Source organism: Lynx rufus, unplaced genomic scaffold (genome assembly GCF_022079265.1).
Source record: "Lynx rufus isolate CCGP_SWC_20201006 ecotype Redwood Valley unplaced genomic scaffold, mLynRuf1.p SCAF_9, whole genome shotgun sequence".
Lineage (NCBI taxonomy): Eukaryota > Metazoa > Chordata > Mammalia > Carnivora > Felidae > Lynx > Lynx rufus.
In genome coordinates, this window is record NW_025814897.1 from 26,055,851 (window position 1) to 26,076,352 (window position 20,502).

General features: G+C 36.6%; 1 protein-coding gene across 1 annotated transcript in view; it reads right to left on the bottom strand.

Moving 5' to 3' along the window:
* The window catches only part of ARHGAP32 (Rho GTPase activating protein 32), a 186,880-nt gene that overhangs the window by 140,545 nt on the left and 25,833 nt on the right, over positions 1–20,502 (bottom strand). Inside the window, exons 2-3 of the mRNA XM_047072442.1 lie at positions 19,419–19,510; positions 18,294–18,378 (exon numbers count right to left, since the gene is read on the bottom strand). Of these exons, the coding sequence (XP_046928398.1) occupies positions 18,294–18,378; positions 19,419–19,510 (177 nt within the window). The remainder of the gene's footprint in view (positions 1–18,293; positions 18,379–19,418; positions 19,511–20,502) is intronic.

The window sequence follows — 20,502 nt, forward strand, 5'->3', positions numbered from 1 at the left end:
GGTTTGCTCATCTTTATTTTTTTTTAAGATTTTATTCAAATTCCAGTTAGTTAACATACAGTGTAATATTAGTTTCAGGTGTACAATATAGTCATTCAACACTTCCATGCAACACCTGGTGCTCATCACAACACACTCCTTAATCACCATTACCTATTTCCCCCAACGTCCCTCCAATCCCCCGCCTCTGGTAACCATCAGTTTGTTCTCTATAGTTACCAGCCTGCTTCTTGGTCTCCTTCTCTTTCTCTCCCTTCCTTTTTCCCTTTGCTCATTTGATTTGTTTCTTAAGTTCCACATATGAGTGAAATCATACGGCATTTGTCTTTCTCTTACTGACTTCTTTCACTTAGCATAATACTCCCCAGCTCCAGCCAAGTCCTTGCAAATGACAAGATTTCATTCTTTTTTATGGCTGGATAATATTCCTCTGTGTGTGTGTGTGTGAGTGTGTGTGTGTGTGTGTGTGTGTGTGTGTGTGTATCGCATCTTCCTCATCCATTCATCAGTCTTTAAATACCAGAATCACCCTCAGTTCAAGATACTGAAAGCAGCACTGATAACTCACTGTGTGAATTTTTCATTTCAAATCCTCCTCTTAAATGATAATGATTTCACAGCATAAGAACAGGTACTAGTATGGAACGTGAAAAACAGCAGGGCTGAAAGTTCTACTTGCTTTGGTTTGAGGAAAAATAAATTCTTTGGTGGAGTGGCAACAGTAAAATTATAAAATTATAATAGCTTTGGGTTCAAAAGGCTATGCCCACACCATATGTGCTTTTACATAAGTATATTTTAACTAGAAATATATACTAGTCTGGAAACTATACATAGTGTTGACAAGATGAGGGAACTAACCTTTTCATTAGTTTAATTCATTTTTATTAATAACTGAAAGTCCCTCGGATAGGTACCAAACTTGTTGCTGGTACATATCTCTATTAACATTAATGCTTACATTTAGATAAACTGTTTCTTATTATTATTATTTTACAGAAACTGACAGTGCAAGTGGGGGAGAGGGGCAGAGGGAGAGAGACAGAGAATCCTCAAGCAGGCTCCATGCTTGGCAAAGAGCCCAGTGAGGAGCTCAATCCAAGACCTGAGCCAAAATCAAGAGTCGGACACTCAACCAGCCGAGCCACCCAGGCAGGCACCCCTAGATAAATTCTTACTCAGGAAGAAAAAACCCAGTCTGTTTGCTAAAAGACACCACACTTAGTTAATAATCAACTGAACTGGTAAATACCAGATATTTAAAATATACCAGGTTATTTTTTAAATTTTTTTAATGTTTATTTATTTTTGAGAGAGAGAGAGAGAAAGACAGAGCATGAGCAGAGGAGGGGCAGAGAGAGAGGGAGACACAAAATCTGAAGTAGGCCCCAGGTCTTAGCTGTCAGCATAGAGCATGACACAGGGCTTGAACCCGTGAACCAGGAGATCATGACCTGAGCTTAAGTCGGATGCTTAGCCAACTGAGTCATCCAGGAGCCCCTATACCAGGTATTTAAAATACTGGAATCGAAAATGTAGAATCCATATGTATGATGCCTTACCCATTAACAATCTATTAACAAAGGATTCTCAATTTCTATTCAAAGGGGGAAAATGCAATGATGTATTTTCTCTGGTTTACTTTATAGTTATCTTTAAACCCTAAACATTCTAAATACATTACAATTTCAATATTCTAACCCATAGATTTAATTCTTTCTGAAACTGAAGCTAAATTTTTAAGTTAATTACAATTACTGAAAATTCATGTTATTTTAACTTACTCTCTTCATTTCACAATTTTATATAAGGTTATGAGGGTTTTTTTTTAATTTTTAAAGTTTATTTATTTATTTTGAGAGAGAGTGCAAGCAGGAGAGGGTCAGAGAGAAGGAAAGACAGAATCCCAAGCAGGTCCCACACCATCAGCATCGAGCCCAATGCAGGGCCTGAACTCACAAACTGTGAGATTCTGGCCTGAGCTGAGATCAAGAGTTGAACGATAACCGACTGCACCACCCAGGTGTCCCATAAGGTTAGTTTCTGTGTTAAAAGGTATACTACAGGGGTGCTTGGGTGGCTTAGTCGGTTAAACATCCAATTCTTGATTTCAGCTCACAGATTGTGGGATCAAGCCTCGTGTCAGGCTCTGTGCAGACAGTGCACAGCCTTCTTGGGATTCTCTCTCTCTCTCTCCCTCTGCCCCCTCCCTCACGTGCACACACACACTCTCTCTCTCTAAAGTTCTTTAAAATTTGAGCAATCTGGTTTGTTTTTTAGTTATCACCTCACTTACTTCCCACAGAACTCTGTAATATATATTTGAAATAGACATATTTATTCCTATTTTATCGATGAGGAAACTGAGGACCACAGAAATTAAGGAGTTTACATAAGATCACACAGGTTATACTGCACTACTATGCATCATACTTTTTTTTACCTTTAACTACATTAAAGATGTAGGATATTTCAAATCTGTGGTTTGTTCCTTCTTATTAAAACAGGAGTCTTGTCATTTTATCCTTTCCTAGCACTTTTGGAACAGAATGACTGTATGGCCTTGACTTAAACACAGGCTGTACCAGTTACCAAAGCTGTGATCTTGGGTAAGTTCTTAAAACTTTTTTTTACTTCAATTCCCTCATCTGAATCTACTGTGAAGAGTAAATGAGACAACATACAAAGAGTATTTAGCATAATGTCTGGCTCACAAAAAGCATTCAATAAATACTGGCCCGTATTTTTATTATAATTCTGATTAATTCATTTAAAATGAAATTTCAGGAGGGGAGCTTATTTTATATTACTTGTCAACATTGTTACACTCAGGTCAAACTTTACTACCTCTTTCCGTATTTCTCAATATCAAGGCAAGAATGCACCTGATAATACAAGGCCGTAGTAGCACTTCCGAGTTCCCTGCACAGAAGCTTTAGTAGAGAACGCCTGAGACACGGGTATGCAATTCCATACTTTCCGAATGCCGTATTTCAGGTAAAACCTGAGCTCTTGCATTCAGGTTCATTTAACGGAATGCCTTGTTTTATATAAAATCAGATAAAAAGAAACAGTAATTCACAGCTTCTGATAACCAAATGATAAAAGAAAATGTAAACCACACATACCCATTTGAGTATCCTCTACACTAGATGGCAGTACCACATAAAGCAAACAGGAAGAGATTAATTCCTCAAGTGGGTAAATGAGAATAAAGGGATTGTATCTTTGCATATTACAATGTATTTTTTCCTTGTTACTGAAAAATACTTCACGAAATGTGATAAATCTTTGTGTTTGGACAGCTCAGTTGATACAACAGGGAGAAATGCAATTAGGATAATAAATTTACAGAACTTAAAGCTACATGTAGCTTTACCTAAAACAAGAAGCCATTTCTAAAACTTATTTATCTTCATCTTCTTTTCTTTTTTTTTTTTTTGACATTTCAATTGCTCTAAACAAAACATAATATGACACCTATGTGCCAAAACCTGCAACATTCATTCAAAGTACTATTTAGGTAGAAAATGTCCAAACTTCAATGTGCTTATTTAAAAACCAATGGCTGAAAATGAATAAAATATCAACAATACCTACAGAATTATATTTCTCTAAAGAAAAGCATATACAGAATAATATTAATATCTGACAAAGTTGACTTATGATAATACTAGTTTTCCACCATCAAATAGGTGCATGCATACTGGTTATTCACAACTCTTTTCCAGGGAAAAATATAAAGAACTAAACTTTGAATTCAAGAAACAAGAAAAATGACAAAATAACAAACCCAAAAAAATGTGGAATAGAAAAAAAATAGGCTTAGGAATTAATAGTAAGAAAGGAAGGAAGAGTGTGAGGGAGGAAAGGAATAAAGGAAGAATGGAGAAAGGAAGGGAGAGAAAGAAGGAAGCAAAAAAAGAGAGACAGGAGAAGGGAGGGAGGGAGGCTCGAACTGATCAAACCATAAGCTTGTTTCTTAACAAGACCAAACTTTAAGAATACCTTGTGTACAACATATACCCATAAATTTGAAAACCTACATCAAATGTACATTTTTCTAAGAAAATATAAATGCTAAAAATTGGCCTAACAAGACACAAAAGAACCTGTCTAGACCAATAATCAAATCATAAATTAAAATGGTAATTAAGGATTAGGCCCTTGAGGCCAAAAAAGGCTTTAACAGGAAAATTCTACTAAACCTTCAAAAAACTGATAATTTCCACTTCTACAAACTTCCTGGGTATTGATTTTTAAAATGAGATACGGCAGTGAAGTTCCCCAAAACTCAGGCTACTGGACAAGTACAATATATAGATCAACATCACTAAAAAACATAGACACGAAAATCATCAACTCTTAATGGAGTAAAAAATAGAATTTATTTTTAAAATATTTAAGCTGGGGCACCTGGGTGCTCAGTCGGTTAAGTGACCAACTTTGGCTCAGGTCATGATCTCATGGTTCATGGGTTTGAGCCCTACATTGGGCTCTGTGCTGACAGCCTGGAGCCTGCTTCGGATTCTGTATCTCCCTCTCTCTCTGCCCTTCCCCCATTCTCTCTCTCTCTTTCTCTCTCAAAAATAAATGTTAAAAAAAAACTTAAAAATTTAAGCCAGTAGAGTGTGTCCCAAAAAATATAAAGACATTTCAACAATCTGTTTTTATGACCAGAGTAATTCTTTGTACTAATTTTTAAAGACCGCTCATTCATACTCTATAAAAGTAGACTAAAGGAAGAACATGACATGATAAACACCCTCTGTTGCCCCTGTGTTATTATATCCTTTTTCCTCTTTACCTTGTCACACCCCCGTTCATTTAAATCAGAGCTCACAGTTCATCTACAACATATTAGCTAGAAGACAAGGGAAACAAGGTGAAGATTGACTGACAATCTCCCTAGTGGTCAAGACAGCACGACACAATGAGAACATACCACCAGCTGGCCACACCCATTATACACCACACCAGGATAATTTCTCCTCAATATGGCAGTGCCACCTTACACCACAAGTTACAACTGAACATACTGGACTGAGACTTCAACAGGAAAGTCAGATAATTTGGCTACAGTCTACTAAAAATGACTTGAAATAGGATTTGAACACATCCATGCAATCTAAAGCATATGTCTTACCAATCTACCAGAAAAAATACACATGGGCTTGAGAATTATTTCATCTGGTACAAATTATATCAGAAACAAAGGAATGTCTGGGGATGCTCGATGTCTACTCTGTTCTCAAAAGGTAGAACACATGATTTAAGAACCACCCTATCTTTCAGAATGAGGGAGAAACTTTTCTAAGACATTCCATTTTACAAAAAACATGTATGAGAAAAAAAATCACACCACTCTGCTCTAAGCTTCAAACATAGAAATCATTTTTCTATTGCCAAAGCATTCTTTCAAGAAATATAAACATTACATTTTCCTACAAGTTCTTCCAATTTATTTTATACTTACGTCTACATTTTTTTCTTACAAAAACAGTATGCTCTGTTGAAACTCTTTAATTTACCAATATAACAAGAATATTGTTTCCACTTCAGTAAATATTCTACATGATTTTAAGTAAGTACATAGACTTTCCCCGTACGAATAATCCATAATTTATGTAACCCATTCTGATTTCTGAGCATTTATATTACTTCTTACTTTTTATTATAAATGATGATGAGATGAATACATGGATAATCTTTTGAGACTTGGTCTTTATTTATCATGCCCTCATCTCTACTAAAAGAACTTCTACTCTCCTTTAAAATATCACCAAATGCCATCACCTCTGCATAGCATTTTCTGATGCTTCAAAAAGTTAATTTATCAGTATTTATTGAATATATATGTATGCATAAATAAATGAAGACATGAAATTAACTTCAAGGTAACATATCTTGATTCTAATGTATGTTAGAATTATCCTTTAATATTTCAGTCTTCCCATTTAAGTTTAAACATTTCAAAAGAATGAATACTGTTGTCCTATTTTTTTTTCCTTCCAACATACAGTATGGTGTCTGGAATACTGCCAATACACAATAAGTGTTTGTTAAATGACAGACTCCTCAGCATATCTAACAGGAAACATCACAAAGATATATCTTCAAGAGCACTACTGAGCCCCCTACTACTGAAAGATTGTGCTGAGTTCTACAGAAATAAAAAGTGTGACATATCAGCCCAAAGAGTTTATAACTGGGAATACCAAAAAATAAATAAAAATAAATAAAAGTGCAAATGGCGGATGATGTAAAAATATACAACTTGCATAAATCAGCACATTTCAAAAATAAACTTAGCAATAACTGTCAACTTTCTAAATGTATATACCCTTGACCCAACAAATCATCTAATAGGATTTTAATGCATATACTCACATCAATAAAACCTAGAACATCCATCAATAGGGAACAAATCAAATAAATTATGGTATAATAACAAAAAGAAATGAAATATAACTGAAATAATCAGCTAAATCCAAATCTCTGAAAAAATATATCCAAGATGTCATTTCAAGTAAAAAAGCAACTTTCAAGGCAGTATGTATAGTAGCAAACTATCTGTATTTTTAAAAAGTTATAGACAGCTGGATAGAAGGTTATGGCTAGAGAAATACGGAGATATTGCTATATATTTTATAAAGAATTCTAGACAGGCACATAATAGTTAACAGGAGAGCGCGTAAAGGGAATTTTCACTCGCTCTTGTAAATGTCATCATTCATTATACTTGATATATATATGTATATATATATACATATATATACACACACACACACACTCATAAAGAATATATTCTTTTTTTCAATGTTTATTTATTTTTGAGAGAAAGACACACACACAGAGTGCGAGCGGGCGAGGGGCAGAGAGAGAGGGAGACAGAATCAGAAGCAGGCTCCAGGCTCCGAGCTGTCAGCACAGAGCCCAACACGGGGCTCGAACTCACAAACAGCCAGATCATGACCTGAGCCAAAGTGGGAGGCTTACCTGACTGAGCCATCCAAGCACCCCAAGAATACATTCTTATCATGTAAGGGGAATATTTAAATGTTGAAACACCCAAAATATTTTAAAAAGCATTTTTGAAGCATATTTTATTTTTCAAACATAAATTCATTTACCCATACATTCAACAAATATTCACCAAATGATTTTTATGTGTCAGGCACTGTTCTAGATGCTGAGGTAGAAAAAAATAGAATAAATAATAATAGTTCACATGCCAGAGAGTGGCGTTACAGAGAAAAATAAATTATGGGAGAGATGGGGAATGTTGGTGACCAGGAGTTGCAATTTTATGTAAAGAAAGTACACTCTTTCTGAGAAGGTAACTTTTCAGCAAGTATTTAAAGAAGGGAAGGTAGTAAGTTATGTGGTTATCCAGCGAGAAGAGTTTTCCAAGTAGAGGAAACAAAAAAGTCCAAAGGTCATAAGAAGGGAGCTGTATCCTGGAGGAAGAGCAACGGTGGCCAGAACACTTGTGTCTTAGGGAAGGAGAAATAAATGAAGTAAGAGATGAGGTCAGACACGTTGAGGGAAGATCTGGTAAATCCTTTTCAGAAATTTTAAGAAATTTGACTTTTTACCATGAAGAATACGAGAAGTAACTGGAGTGGTTTTGAAGAAGTGACATGATCTGACTTATATTTAAAAGACTCTCCCTTGCAGTTGTCCCAAACAAGGTTATTGAATTAATGGCCCCACAATGACGACAACAGGTAGGAGAGAAAGAGGTGAGCGTAGTCAGATCCTGTGTTTATTTTAAAGAAAGAGCCAAGAATTTTGCCGATGGAATTGGATTAGAGACGTCCAAGATGGTTCTGAGGTTTCGTCTAGCCTCAGGAACTGGAAACATAGGTTTTAGAAACATAGGTTTACTATTTACCAATATGGACAGGACAGCAAGAGGAGCAGGTTTGAGGGGAGACTGCTAAATTTGCGACGCTGACAAGTCATCCAAGTGAAGTTGCAATGCAGTCAGCTAGATAGACAATGCTAGAATTCAAAGGAGAGACTGTGAGCATTTCCTCTGTATGTTATATGATAATAAAATTACTGGCCCAGCAATTTCTATCTCAATTATTTTATAAGCGACTGTGTCTTCAAGTCTCCATAAAATTGAAATTCTGAATTTGTAACATCAGATCAAAAAAACTTATTTTCATTTTATCACTGAAAGTCTAGAAGTTAAACATAATTTTCTCTGGATTTAAAAAATTTAGTGCTCAGTGACATCTTCTAGAATACTATGGCCTACTGCAGTCACATATTTTTAATATGTGAGGAAGAGAAAGAGCTACAAATACAAGAAATCCAGAAGTCTAAGAGAAATTCCTAAGATCAGAGTGAAAAAAAGTAGGTATGTAAACGACAGAATGTCCCACATTTGGGACATATTAAAAAGCAACAATGGAGTCAACTGGCAGTCTGAATAACCTGCTGGGATATACAGAGCTACCAAGCATAAGGCTGATGACCTATTCCAATCACATTTAATAAAGTTTTCATACTTATTTTCTCCTCAGAACATACTGTCAATCTGATATTAAAAATAAGTAAAGAGGGGTGCCTACATGGCTCAGTCGGTTAAGTGTCTGACTCTTGATTTCGGCTCATGTCATGATCTCACAGTCGTGAGATCCAGCCCCACGTCAAGCTCCACACGCAGTGTGGAGCCTGCTTAAGATTCTCTCTCTCCCTCTCCCTCTGCTCCTCTCTACCACTCATGCTCACTCTATCTCACTCTTAAAAAAATTAAAAAATTAAAAAATTTATAAAAAAAATAAGGAAGGATTCTAGGAAGATGGTAGAGTAGGAAAGCACTAGTAATTTCCCATCTAGGCAACAGATATGCTGGCAGAATCTGTCTGATATAATTATTTTGTAATTCTGGAGTCTGTGGAAGACTTGCAACTTCCAGGGAAAAGCTAGGATAGTAAATTGCAGCTCATTTCAGTCTATTTCGGCTCTCGAAACAGTAGGAGCTACCCAGCCCCTCAGCATCCGAGGCAACCGTGCAGGAACTACATCTTGTGAGCAGCTTGTGAACAGCTTGGGGGAGACTGAGGAGGCAAAAAGACCTTTTCCTATAAATATCAAAGGGTCTGTGCTCTGGTCCCTAATTGCTGTTTCTGATCTCAGAGATGCAAGTAAGTAGATGGATGGACATTGTTGTTACACCTCCCCATATTGTTGCAAGCATCTGCCAGCTGATGCCACTTCTAAGAAATTTAAAAGGCCTGTACTCTTTCCTCCTTCATTTTTCTGTCTCCCCCCTGAGAAGCCAGACATTAGACCAGATCATTAGAAAGGAACTGCATATATGCAAAAAATTAGAAAGTGACCAATTATGACCAGGGAAAGCCACAGGCTCAAGAAGACCTTAAAACAAGTGTCTTAAAGGTGCCAAAAAAACTAAAGAAATATATGGAGAATGCCAGGAAAGTGATGTATGAACAACATGAACAAAACAGAAATATTAACAAAGAGACATAAGATCTAAAAAGGCACTATGGGGGGCACCTCGCTGGCTCAGTCGGTGGAGTGTGTGACTCTTGATCTCAGGGTCACGACTTCAAGCCCCATGTTGGGTGTAGAGATTACTTAAAATTTTTTTTTAACATTTATTTATTTTTGAGAGACAGAACATGAGCAGGGGAGAGGCAGAGAGAGGGGGAGACACAAAATCCGAAGCAGGCTCCAGGCTCCAAGCTATCAGCACAGAGCCTGATGTGGGGCTCGAACTTACAAACCATGAGATCATGACCTCAGCCGAAGTCAGATGCTTAACCAAACCGACTGAGCCACCCAGGCACCCCTGTAGAGACTACTTTAAAAAAAAAAAGAATTAAAAAGTATTGTGTGCTTTAAAGTAGAATCACTACAATTCTCATTTCATAAGAGAAAATTAAGGGGAAATCTGAACACACAGAAGAAACAGTCAGCCAACTTGAAGATATGACAATGGGAATTACTGATCTGAAGAACAGAATCAAGAGTGAAGACATGTGAACAGAGTCTCAGGAAGCTATGTGACACCATGAAAGAACCTAACAGAACTATGGGAGTCCATCCCGTATACATTATGAAAGTCTCGGAATGAAAACAGAGAGACAAAGGAGCAGAGATAATATGTGAAGAAATAATGGCTGATGGGGCGCCTGGGTGGCGCAGTCGGTTAAGCGTCCGACTTCAGCCAGGTCACGATCTCGCGGTCCGTGAGTTCGAGCCCCGCGTCAGGCTCTGGGCTGATGGCTCAGAGCCTGGAGCCTGTTTCCGATTCTGTGTCTCCCTCTCTCTCTGCCCCTCGCCCGTTCATGCTCTGTCTCTCTCTGTCCCAAAAATAAATAAACGTTGAAAAAAAAAATTTTTAAGAAATAATGGCTGAAACTTCCCAAATTTGATTAAAGACATGAACATAAACATCCAAGAAGCTAATGACCTCCAAATAAGATGAACTCAAAGAGACTCACACTGACACACATTATAATCAAACTTTCTAAAGCCAAATACGGGCAGACCCCATTTTATCGTGCTTCACAGATACTGTGATTTTTACAAATTGAAGGTTTGTGGCAACCCTGCATTAAGTAAGACTTTTGGTGCCATTTTTGGAAGAGCATTAGCTCATTTTGTGTCTCTGGGTCACATTTTGTTAATTCATGCAATATTTCAAAATTTTACATTATTATTACATTCGTTATGGTGATCTCTGATCCATGATTAAGACCTGTTGAGGGGTGCCTGGGCGGCCCAGTTGCTTGAGCATTTGACTCTTGATTTCAGCTTGGGTCATGAGATCAAGCCCTGTGTCAGACTCCATGCTGAGTGTAGAGCCTACTTAAAATATTCTCTCTCTCTTTCTACCCCACCACCCCATCCCTGCTCGTGCACTCTCTGCAAAAAAAAAAAAAAAAAAAAAAAAAAAAAAAAACCTGTTGAAATTTCAGATGATGGTTAGCATTTTTAGCAATAAAGTAGTTTATACACTAGGAAACAAAAAATTCATCTGACTTACTTTATTGCAATAATCATTTTATTGTGGTGGTCTGAGACCAAGCCTGCAATATTTGTGAGGTATACCTGTACAGTGACAGAATCTTAAAAGCAGCAAGAGAGAAGCAACTAGTCACATACGAGGGTTCCTCAATAAGATTATCAGATTTCCTACCAGAAACTTTGGAGACCAGAAGGCAGTAGTCCAATATATTCAAATTACAAACAGAATGAAAGTGTCAACCAAGAATACTATCTCCAGCAAAACCATCCTTCAAAAGTGAGAGACAAATTAAGACATTCCCAGTTAAACAAAAGCCGAGGAAGCACCCTGTCAATAGACCCAGTCTGCAAGGAGGGCTAAAAAGAGTCTTGCAAGCTGAAGTGAAAAGACACTTGACAGTAACTCGACCTCAGTAAAGGTGAATACATGTGCAATTATAAAAACCAGTTATCACTGTAACAATGGTTTGTAACTATGGGTCTTTTCTACATGATTTAAGAGACTAATACTTTTTCTTTAAATTTTACACATAAAAGCTAGTATTGTAACTTGTGCTTATTACTACACACTTTGTTTTCAATATAGTTTAAGAGGCACTAAAAGAATTATTAGTTTATGTTTCTGGACACACAATACATAAAGATATAATTGTAAGATATTTAAAACCAAAGGATGGGGACCAAGCTATAAAGGAGCAGAATTTTTGTATGTTATTGCAGTTAAACTGGTACAATTTCAAATTAGAGTATTGTAACTTTAGGATGTTAAATGTAATCCCATGGTAACAACAAAGAAAACAGCTATACAATATACGCAAGAAGAATTGACAAAAGAATTTAAACTTTTCACTACAAAAAAAAATCCAATTAAATCAACATACATTGTATTACAGAAAGAAATCTATAATACATACAGAAAAAAAAAAGATAGTAAACTGACAGAAATAAGTCCTCCCTTTTCAGTAATTAAATAGAATTGATTAAACTCTATCATCAAAAAACAGAGATGGCAGCCAAAGCAATCTTGAAGCTGGAGGCATCACAATCCCAGATTTCAAGGTATACTACAAAGCTGTAGTAATCAAAACAGTATGGCACTGGAACAAAAATAGCCACAAATAGACAACCCAGAAATACACCTACACTTTTATGGCCAATTAATCTATGACAAAGGAGACAATAAATGGAAAACTGAATAGCCACATATGAAAGAGTGAAACTGGACCACTTTCTTATATCATACACAAAAATAAACTCAAAATGGATTAAAGACCTAAACGTGAAACCTGAAATCATAAAACTAGAAGAAAATAACGGGCAGCGATTTCTTTGACATAGGCCTTAGCAACAATTTTCTAGATATCTCCTCAGGCAAGGGAAACAAAAGCGAAAACAAACTATTGGGACTACACCAAAATAAAAAGCTTTTGCACAGCAAAGGAAACAATCAGCAAAACAAAAGGGCACTTACTGAATGGGAGAAGGTATTTGCAAAGGATACATCCAGTAAAGGATTAACACCCAAAGTATATAAAGAATTTATACAACTTAACACCAAAACAGTAACTAATCAATTACAAAATGGGCAGACCTGAATAGACATTTTTCCAAAAAAGACATATAGATGGCAAACAGACACATAAAAGATAACTCAACATCACTAATGATGCCACTCAAATGAGTGAAATGCAACTCAAAACTACAATGACCTATTACGTTACACCTGTCAGAATAGCTAGAATCAAAAAGACAAGAAGTAACAATGGTTGGTGAGAATATGGGAAAAAAGGAACATTTATATACTGTTAGTGGGAATGCAAACTGATGCAGCCACTGTGGAAAACAGTGCAGGGGCTCTTCAAAAAATTAAAAATAGAAATACCATATGATCCAGTAATTCCACTACTGTGTATTTATCCAAAGAAAACAAAAACACTAATTCAAAAAGATACATGTAACCCTATGTCAATTGCAGCATTATTTACAATAGCCAAGATATGGAAGCAACCCAAGTGTCCATCAACAGATGAATAAAGATGTGGTAGTATATACACACACATGCACACCTACATACATACATACATACATACATACATACAATGGAATATCATCAGTCATAAAAAGAATGAGATCTTGCCATTTGCAAAAATATGGATGGACCTAGAGGGTGTTATGCTAAGTGAAATAAGTCACACAGAGAAAGGCAAATACCATGTCATTTCACTTATGTGTGGAATCTAAAAACCAAAAGAAATGAACAAACAGACTCTTAAATATAGAGAACAAACTGGTGGTTGCCAGAGGGGAGGATGTAGATGGGAGGATGGGTGAAATAGATAAAGGCTATTAAGAAGTACAAACTTTCAGTTATAAAATAAATACGTCAAACAAAAAGTACAGCATAGGAAATGTAGTCAATCATGTTATAATAAGGTTGTTGGGTGAACAGAAGGTGACTACACTTACTGTGGTGAACACTGAGTGATTGTTTAACCAACATGTTGGACACCTGAAACTAACATAACACTGTATGTTAATTATACTTCAATTAAAAATGATAGAGATAAAAGGCTAAATTAAAAAAAAAAACATTCCACCAATATGCTCACTTTAGATCAAAAGACACAAATAAGTTATATAGATAAGTCCTAAAACTCAAATCAAAAAAAAAACAAACAAATCAATTCAAAAATGGGCAAAGCATTTGAATATAGACATCTTTCCAAAGGAGATACACGAATGGACAATAAACACATGAAAAAATGTTCAACATCACTAATCATGAGTGAAATGAAAATTTCAATTTACTCATCAGTATGGAAAAATACTCCAAGATACCAAATAAATGGTTACCCAGAACTTTGTGGCTTACAAGTATTTGATTCTAAGTATATAATGGTGATATTTTGTGTATCTCTATTGCCCCATCACACCATTGACTATCCATGCTCTCTTTACTGTTAGAAATGGAGTCATTACGGGGCTTCTGGGTGGCTCAGTCGGTTAAGAATCCGACTTCGGCTCAGGTCATGATCTCACAGTTCGTGAATTCAAGCCCCGTGTCGGGCTCTGTGCTGACAGCTCAGACCCTTGAGCCTGCTTCAGATGGAGTCATCAGTGTCTTTAAATCTAATCAGATTGGAGAAACAGGAATCAACGGGTGGCAATGGGAGTGGGACCACTCAATATTACTCATAGGGACTCACTAGCAAAATTTATGCTTCCTGTCCCTACAATCATATATTCTCTGCTAACCTAGAAGTCTTAGTTCCAAAAGGAGGAATGCTTCCACCAGAAGACAAAATAACGATTCCACTGACTTGGAAGTAAGCCTGCCACCCAGCCACTTTGGGCTCCTAATGCTTCTAACTCAGCAGGCAAAGAAGGGAGTTTTGGTGTTAGCTGGGATGACTGATCCTGACTACCCAGGGGAAATTGGACTGCTACTCTACAACAGAGGTAAAAATAAAAATAAAAATAAAAATAAAAATAAAAATAAAAATAAAAATAAATACATCTGGAATATTGAAGCTCCCTTAGAGCATCCCTTGGTATCACATGCCCTGCTACTGAACTGAATGGGAAATTAGCAGAACCCAATTCAGGCAGGGCTATTAATGGCCAGACCCAAAATGAAGGTATGGGTCACCCAACCAGGGAAAGAACCACAATCAACTGAGATTACTGCTTAGGGCAAAGGGAATACAGAACGAGAAGCAGAAGAAAGTAGTTATAATACCAGCTACAACCACATGACCAGCTACAGAAGCCAGCACAATAACTGCCATGAGTATTACCTTCTTATTTTACTCTGAAAGTGCGTGTGTGTGTGTGTGTGTGTCACAGCAAACATCTTTGGTTTCTTTTCTCTTGTTACTTTAAAGATTTATATCATGGGGGCGCCTGGGTGGCGCAGTCGGTTAAGCGTCCGACTTCAGCCAGGTCACGATCTCGCGGTCCGTGAGTTTGAGCCCCGCGTCGGGCTCTGGGCTGATGGCTCAGAGCCTGGAGCCTGTTTCTGATTCTGTGTCTCCCTCTCTCTCTGCCCTTCCCCCGTTCATGCTCTGTCTCTCTCTGTCCCAAAAATAAATAAACGTTGAAAAAAATTTAAAAAAAAAAAAAAAAAAAGATTTATATCATGGTACTTAATATATTTTAACTTTTCGTCATAGTATTTAAGTTGCAGGATGCCAAGAAGAGTAAACATTACTCAAGGCCTTTGTATTCTCTTCTGGGAAAATGGTCAAAATGTTTTTGGTTGTATAAAAAACAGTTGATCATGCTGTTAGGCGAAGCAGGACCCTATTATTGTCTTTATAGAGATTAAGTACAGTTTAAGGAATGCCTAGTTGGCAGAGTGGACTGTGATTGTTAATTTTATACATTAACTTCAGATCAAACATTATTCCAAATAATTCTGTGAAGTTATTTTTTAAACGCAGATTACTCTCCATGATGTGGGTGGGCCGCATCCAATCCACTGAAACTCTTTAACAGAAAAAGAAACCGACCTCCCCTGAAGAGGTATCTCAGCCAGCAGACTGTCCTTGCACTCAAACTGCAACCTGAACCCTTCCTTCGGTTTTCAGCCTATCCTGAGATTTTTCAACTTAACCAAGTCTCCACAATCACAGGAGCCAACTCTTTAAAATAAATCTCTCTCTCTCTCTCTCTTTCTCTCTCTTTATACACACACACATACACACACACACACACACACACACACACAAACGCGTTGGTTCTGTATCACTGGAGAACTCTAATATAATCATATTTTAAAATAATAATAAAACAGACTTTCAGAAATGATTGGTGGGTACCACAGTAAAATACTGAAATAACGGACCACCAATGATCCATACAACTAGAGGGGCAATGCACTGCACAAGAGAAGGCCATTAGCACTCCACTCCAGGGCTATGGTTAATATCCATTCTGTCTGGTTGTCATACCAGGGATTTTTAATATCACTCTTTTTCACACTATAAATATAAATTCCAAGCAACCTCAATGTTCAAGTCAAAATTATGAAACTTATACAAAAAGGAAAAGGACAATAATTTCATAACTTCAGGGCAGGAGAAAACATCTTAAATGTGACAGGAAAAGTACAAGTCAGGCTTATGCATACATACAACTACATAAAATGCATAAAATAAAGAATAAAATAAATGATACCTGTACAATGAGAGCAGCATAAAGAGAGTCAAATAACATGCCACAATGTGGGAGAAAGTGTTTTTATTACACATGCAAAAACAATAAAGGACTGGATGCAACATGAAAGAACACCCAAAACATGTAAAGCATTCCCATGGTTGAGTAAGAAAAATATAAGCAAATCTGTAAAACAAAATGAACAAAAGATCTGATCTAGAGTTTTAAAAAAACAGAAATCTCAAATGCCCAACAAATATTTGAAAAGATGTTCAACTGCATTACAAATCAGGAGACTACAAATACATACAGTGAGAGAGAATTATATCCTCATCAGATGAGTAAAAATTAACAAGTAGCAAACAACCAAGAGTTCCCAAGGATGCAGAACAGCAACTCACATTTACTGTTTATGAAAGTACACATTTGTCAACCACTTTTGGAAGTAGCTTGGCTTTACTCAGTAAAGCTGGACATGTGGGTATTGTAGAACTCTGAAATTCTACTGTGAGAAACTCCTGCATATGTGCGTGAGGATTTGTGCACAACAACGTTCACAGACAGCAAAAACTGACAACCCAAATTTCAAACAAACAAACGAAAAAGAAGATAAATTACTTGTAACATAATGCATGCTATCGATTAATATACAGTAGTGAACAAATTGAACCAACTATAACTACGTACATCTACAGGGATCAATTTCACAATGGTAAATGAAAGCAGAAAGAATACATTCAATAATGAAGCCCACCCAGGTTTGATATTTCAACCTACCCCTGATCCTTCTTATCCTGTTCTACTTTTTTACCATAGCTCTTTTCTTGGCCATCCTCTGTGCGCTAAATAAGAATGGGTATTCAGGTGGGGTGCCTGGGTGGCTCAGTCCGTTAAGCGTCCAACTTTGGCTCAGGACATGATCTCATGGCTCGTGGATTCAAGCCCCATGTAGGGTTCTGTGCTGACAGCTCAGAGCCTGGAGCCTGCTTTGGATTTTGTGTCTTCCTCTCTCTCTCTGTCCCTCCCCTGCTTGTGCTGTCTCTGTCTCTCAAAAATAAATGTTAAAAAAAAATTAAAAAAATAAAAAAAAGAAATGGGTATCCGGTTTTTGTTGTGGTTGTTGCTCACTGATATAGCCAAAGCACCTAAAACAGTGCCTGGTACACAGTACTTGCTCAGTAAGTATTTGCTGAATGGATTAGAATAATTCTAAGTACATAAAGTTCAAAAATAGGGAAACTAAACACCCATACTGATTAGGAATGCATACAGATAATAAAACAAAAAATTATAACAAACACTATAAAAGTCATGGTAGAAGTAATCTTATTTTTTCAACGTTTATTTATTTTTGGGACAGAGAGAGACAGAGCATGAACGGGGGAGGGGCAGAGAGAGAGGGAGACACAGAATCGGAAACAGGCTCCAGGCTCCGAGCCATCAGCCCAGAGCCTGACGCGGGGCTCGAACTCACAGACCGCGAGATCGTGACCTGGCTGAAGTCGGACGCTTAACCGACTGCGCCACCCAGGCGCCCCAAGAAGTAATCTTTAGGGTAGAGAAGGCAAGTGCAACATAGGAGGGACACCCAGGTAATTTCTCTCTTAGCCTGGGCTTTAAAATATACATATATATATATATGTATGCAACATATATGTATACATGCACATGCTCTATAAACATATATATTTACACACACAATATACCTCAAAATAAGAAAAAAATACTAAAAAAATAAAATAAAATAATAAAACTCTATTAGCACATCTGCCCCATACTCCACTTCACTCCAGCTCTCATTTAATCATCATTACTATGACCCAATGTTAGTCAGGGAACAACTAGAATACTTCATGCTATAAAACAATGGCAAATTATAAGGAATCTAATAGAAGTTCTAAGATTTATAGTGATTCGATTACACTACTTCCACCTAAAATAGGAGTTATAGGGCATCAAGTATTTGCCAACAGAAGGAAGTAAAAGTTTTCCCATCAACCAACAAGACAATAGAAAAAACTACTTCTAAGTGTCACCTCTCATATATAGATAAAAATAGAGACCAAGAAAAAAATACAGATATAGATATATCTTAATTCAGTATATAGGAAATATTTCAAATATACCTGTATGCTGCCAAACTCAACGTTCTCATAATGGAAATGTGCACATTCAGCCATCTTCGGAAAGTGACCTTTAGTGAAGGGTAACCTGAAGTACATGAAATAACTAAGTGAGACGCAAGATACTGAAACAGTCAGAATAACTAAGCCCAAGGGAAAAATAAAATGGGTTGAAGAGCTCTTGCAAGCAAAACTATTTAATAAGCGCATGCGCATGAGCACACAAATAGCCACACAAACCTTCCCAGAAATACAGTGGATCAAATGAAAATTACATTCAGTGCACAGGTCAAAAACAAAAACAACAACAGAAAAAGTTAAAAAGCACCACTACACTCTCCTAATCTTGACCCAAGGCAATGTCCGTAGAAAATCTATGTTTTCAGTGAATGTTATAAAAGCTGTGAAGAGCCAACTTCTGGTCAGAAGCAGCATTCCCGATGAAATATACAACCAGATTTTACCTGTGAATGTTGTCGCAGCCCATCAGTCCTGGATTGGTGGGTCTGGATGCAGAATGAATATTTTTATCTTTGTCTTTTCTCTATTTACAACGAAAACATAGCTATCTAACACTCTACTGGGTGAAAAGATGGTTTTTCTAGTTTTTGTTCTTTAATGCCAACTTCATGGGATGGGGAAGGAGGTAGGTAAGGCTTCAGTGGGAAAGTATGAAATGGTTTTTTAGTTAAAGACTGAAATGGATACCTTCAGATATTTGACATAAGAGCCAACTACCGGCATCAAATTCAGGCTTTCTCAAAGGCAGAGCTGAGATACAGCAATCTCATAACTCAAATGACAAAGCTGATTTTTCTAAATGAATGAGAACATGTATTAAGGGCACTGAGACAGACACACTTGGATTGTTCCCATTGAACAAATGCACCCTAACAGACAATGACATAAAGCTGTTGCGAGGACAAAATTAAAGTCTATTTTTTAACAAGCAGATAATCTTCAGACCTATTCCACTAATTGTTGAGTCATAATTTAGGCTTATAGTATAATTTAATGTGTGGACAGTAAGAGCATATTTACCAAGAAATCTAAATAAAAGTTGTAAGAGAACTAAAAAACTGTCATTTATACAAATTCACTGAAAACCCACTGTAAAATCATACTCACTTTTTCACCTGTTTAACCTTCATACTGGCTGTGCTGCCACATGTCTTAAGACCAAGATCTCCAGGAATCTCTGGGACATCTGCTCCTCTTGCCTTAAAAAAAATAATAAGCAAATAAAAACAAAGGATTCAGGACTATTCCTTTAATATAAATATTTTAAAAAGCAGATCATAATTTTAACGGTTCTGCTGACTCTGTACCAACAGCAATGCATACTGATTTAATAATCTTTTCTTAAAACTGTAACTCACTTGAGTTTTAATTACTAAGAATAAGAAAAAAAATATTCACCTAATTTAAAAACTGTACTGCATAAGGAAAAATTTTCTTTGAATCTTAAGAATTATCATACTCTTACAATCAAGTTTCAAAAGCAGCTATTATATCATCTGTCTCAACACAAACTAAAATCTCCCCTAGGAAACTGGAAAAAAAAATAACCTAGCTTACAATGATTAAGAAAGGTTGAAATGGCAATCTGAACATAATCAGGAGATCACAACATGCATTTTTCACACCAAGATCTGAAGGTGACATGTATGTCATACTTCCAGTTTAACCCTTGGTCTACCAGTTTTCACAGTCATGATTTCTTAATTCTAGTGGCACATTCAGCTGCATCATTTTAAAACCAGAAACTGGAAAATCAAATGGTTCTCCATATTCTGGACAAAATAAACAGCAAATCCAAATACCTATCGTAAAGAAACAAATTTACAATATATCATCTATGATTTATAGCAGAAAAATTGAGTTATTAGAGCCAGTGCCACAGGATGCAATAGGTTAGAATAATATGGGATGAGCAGTTACAATGAATTAAGAAGAGACTCACAAAGAAGATGTGTATACTCAGCCATAAAAAAGAATGAAATCCTGCCACCGGCAACAACACGGATGGACCTTGAGGGCATTGTGTTATGTGAAATAAGTCAGAGAAAGACAAATACCATATGATCTCACTTACATGTAAAATCTAAAAAATGAAACCAACAAAAACCAAGTTCATAGATACAGAGAACAGACTGGTTGTTTGGGGTGCTGAGGCAAGGGGTAACTCTAGCTCTAGATTTTAAAAATTTGG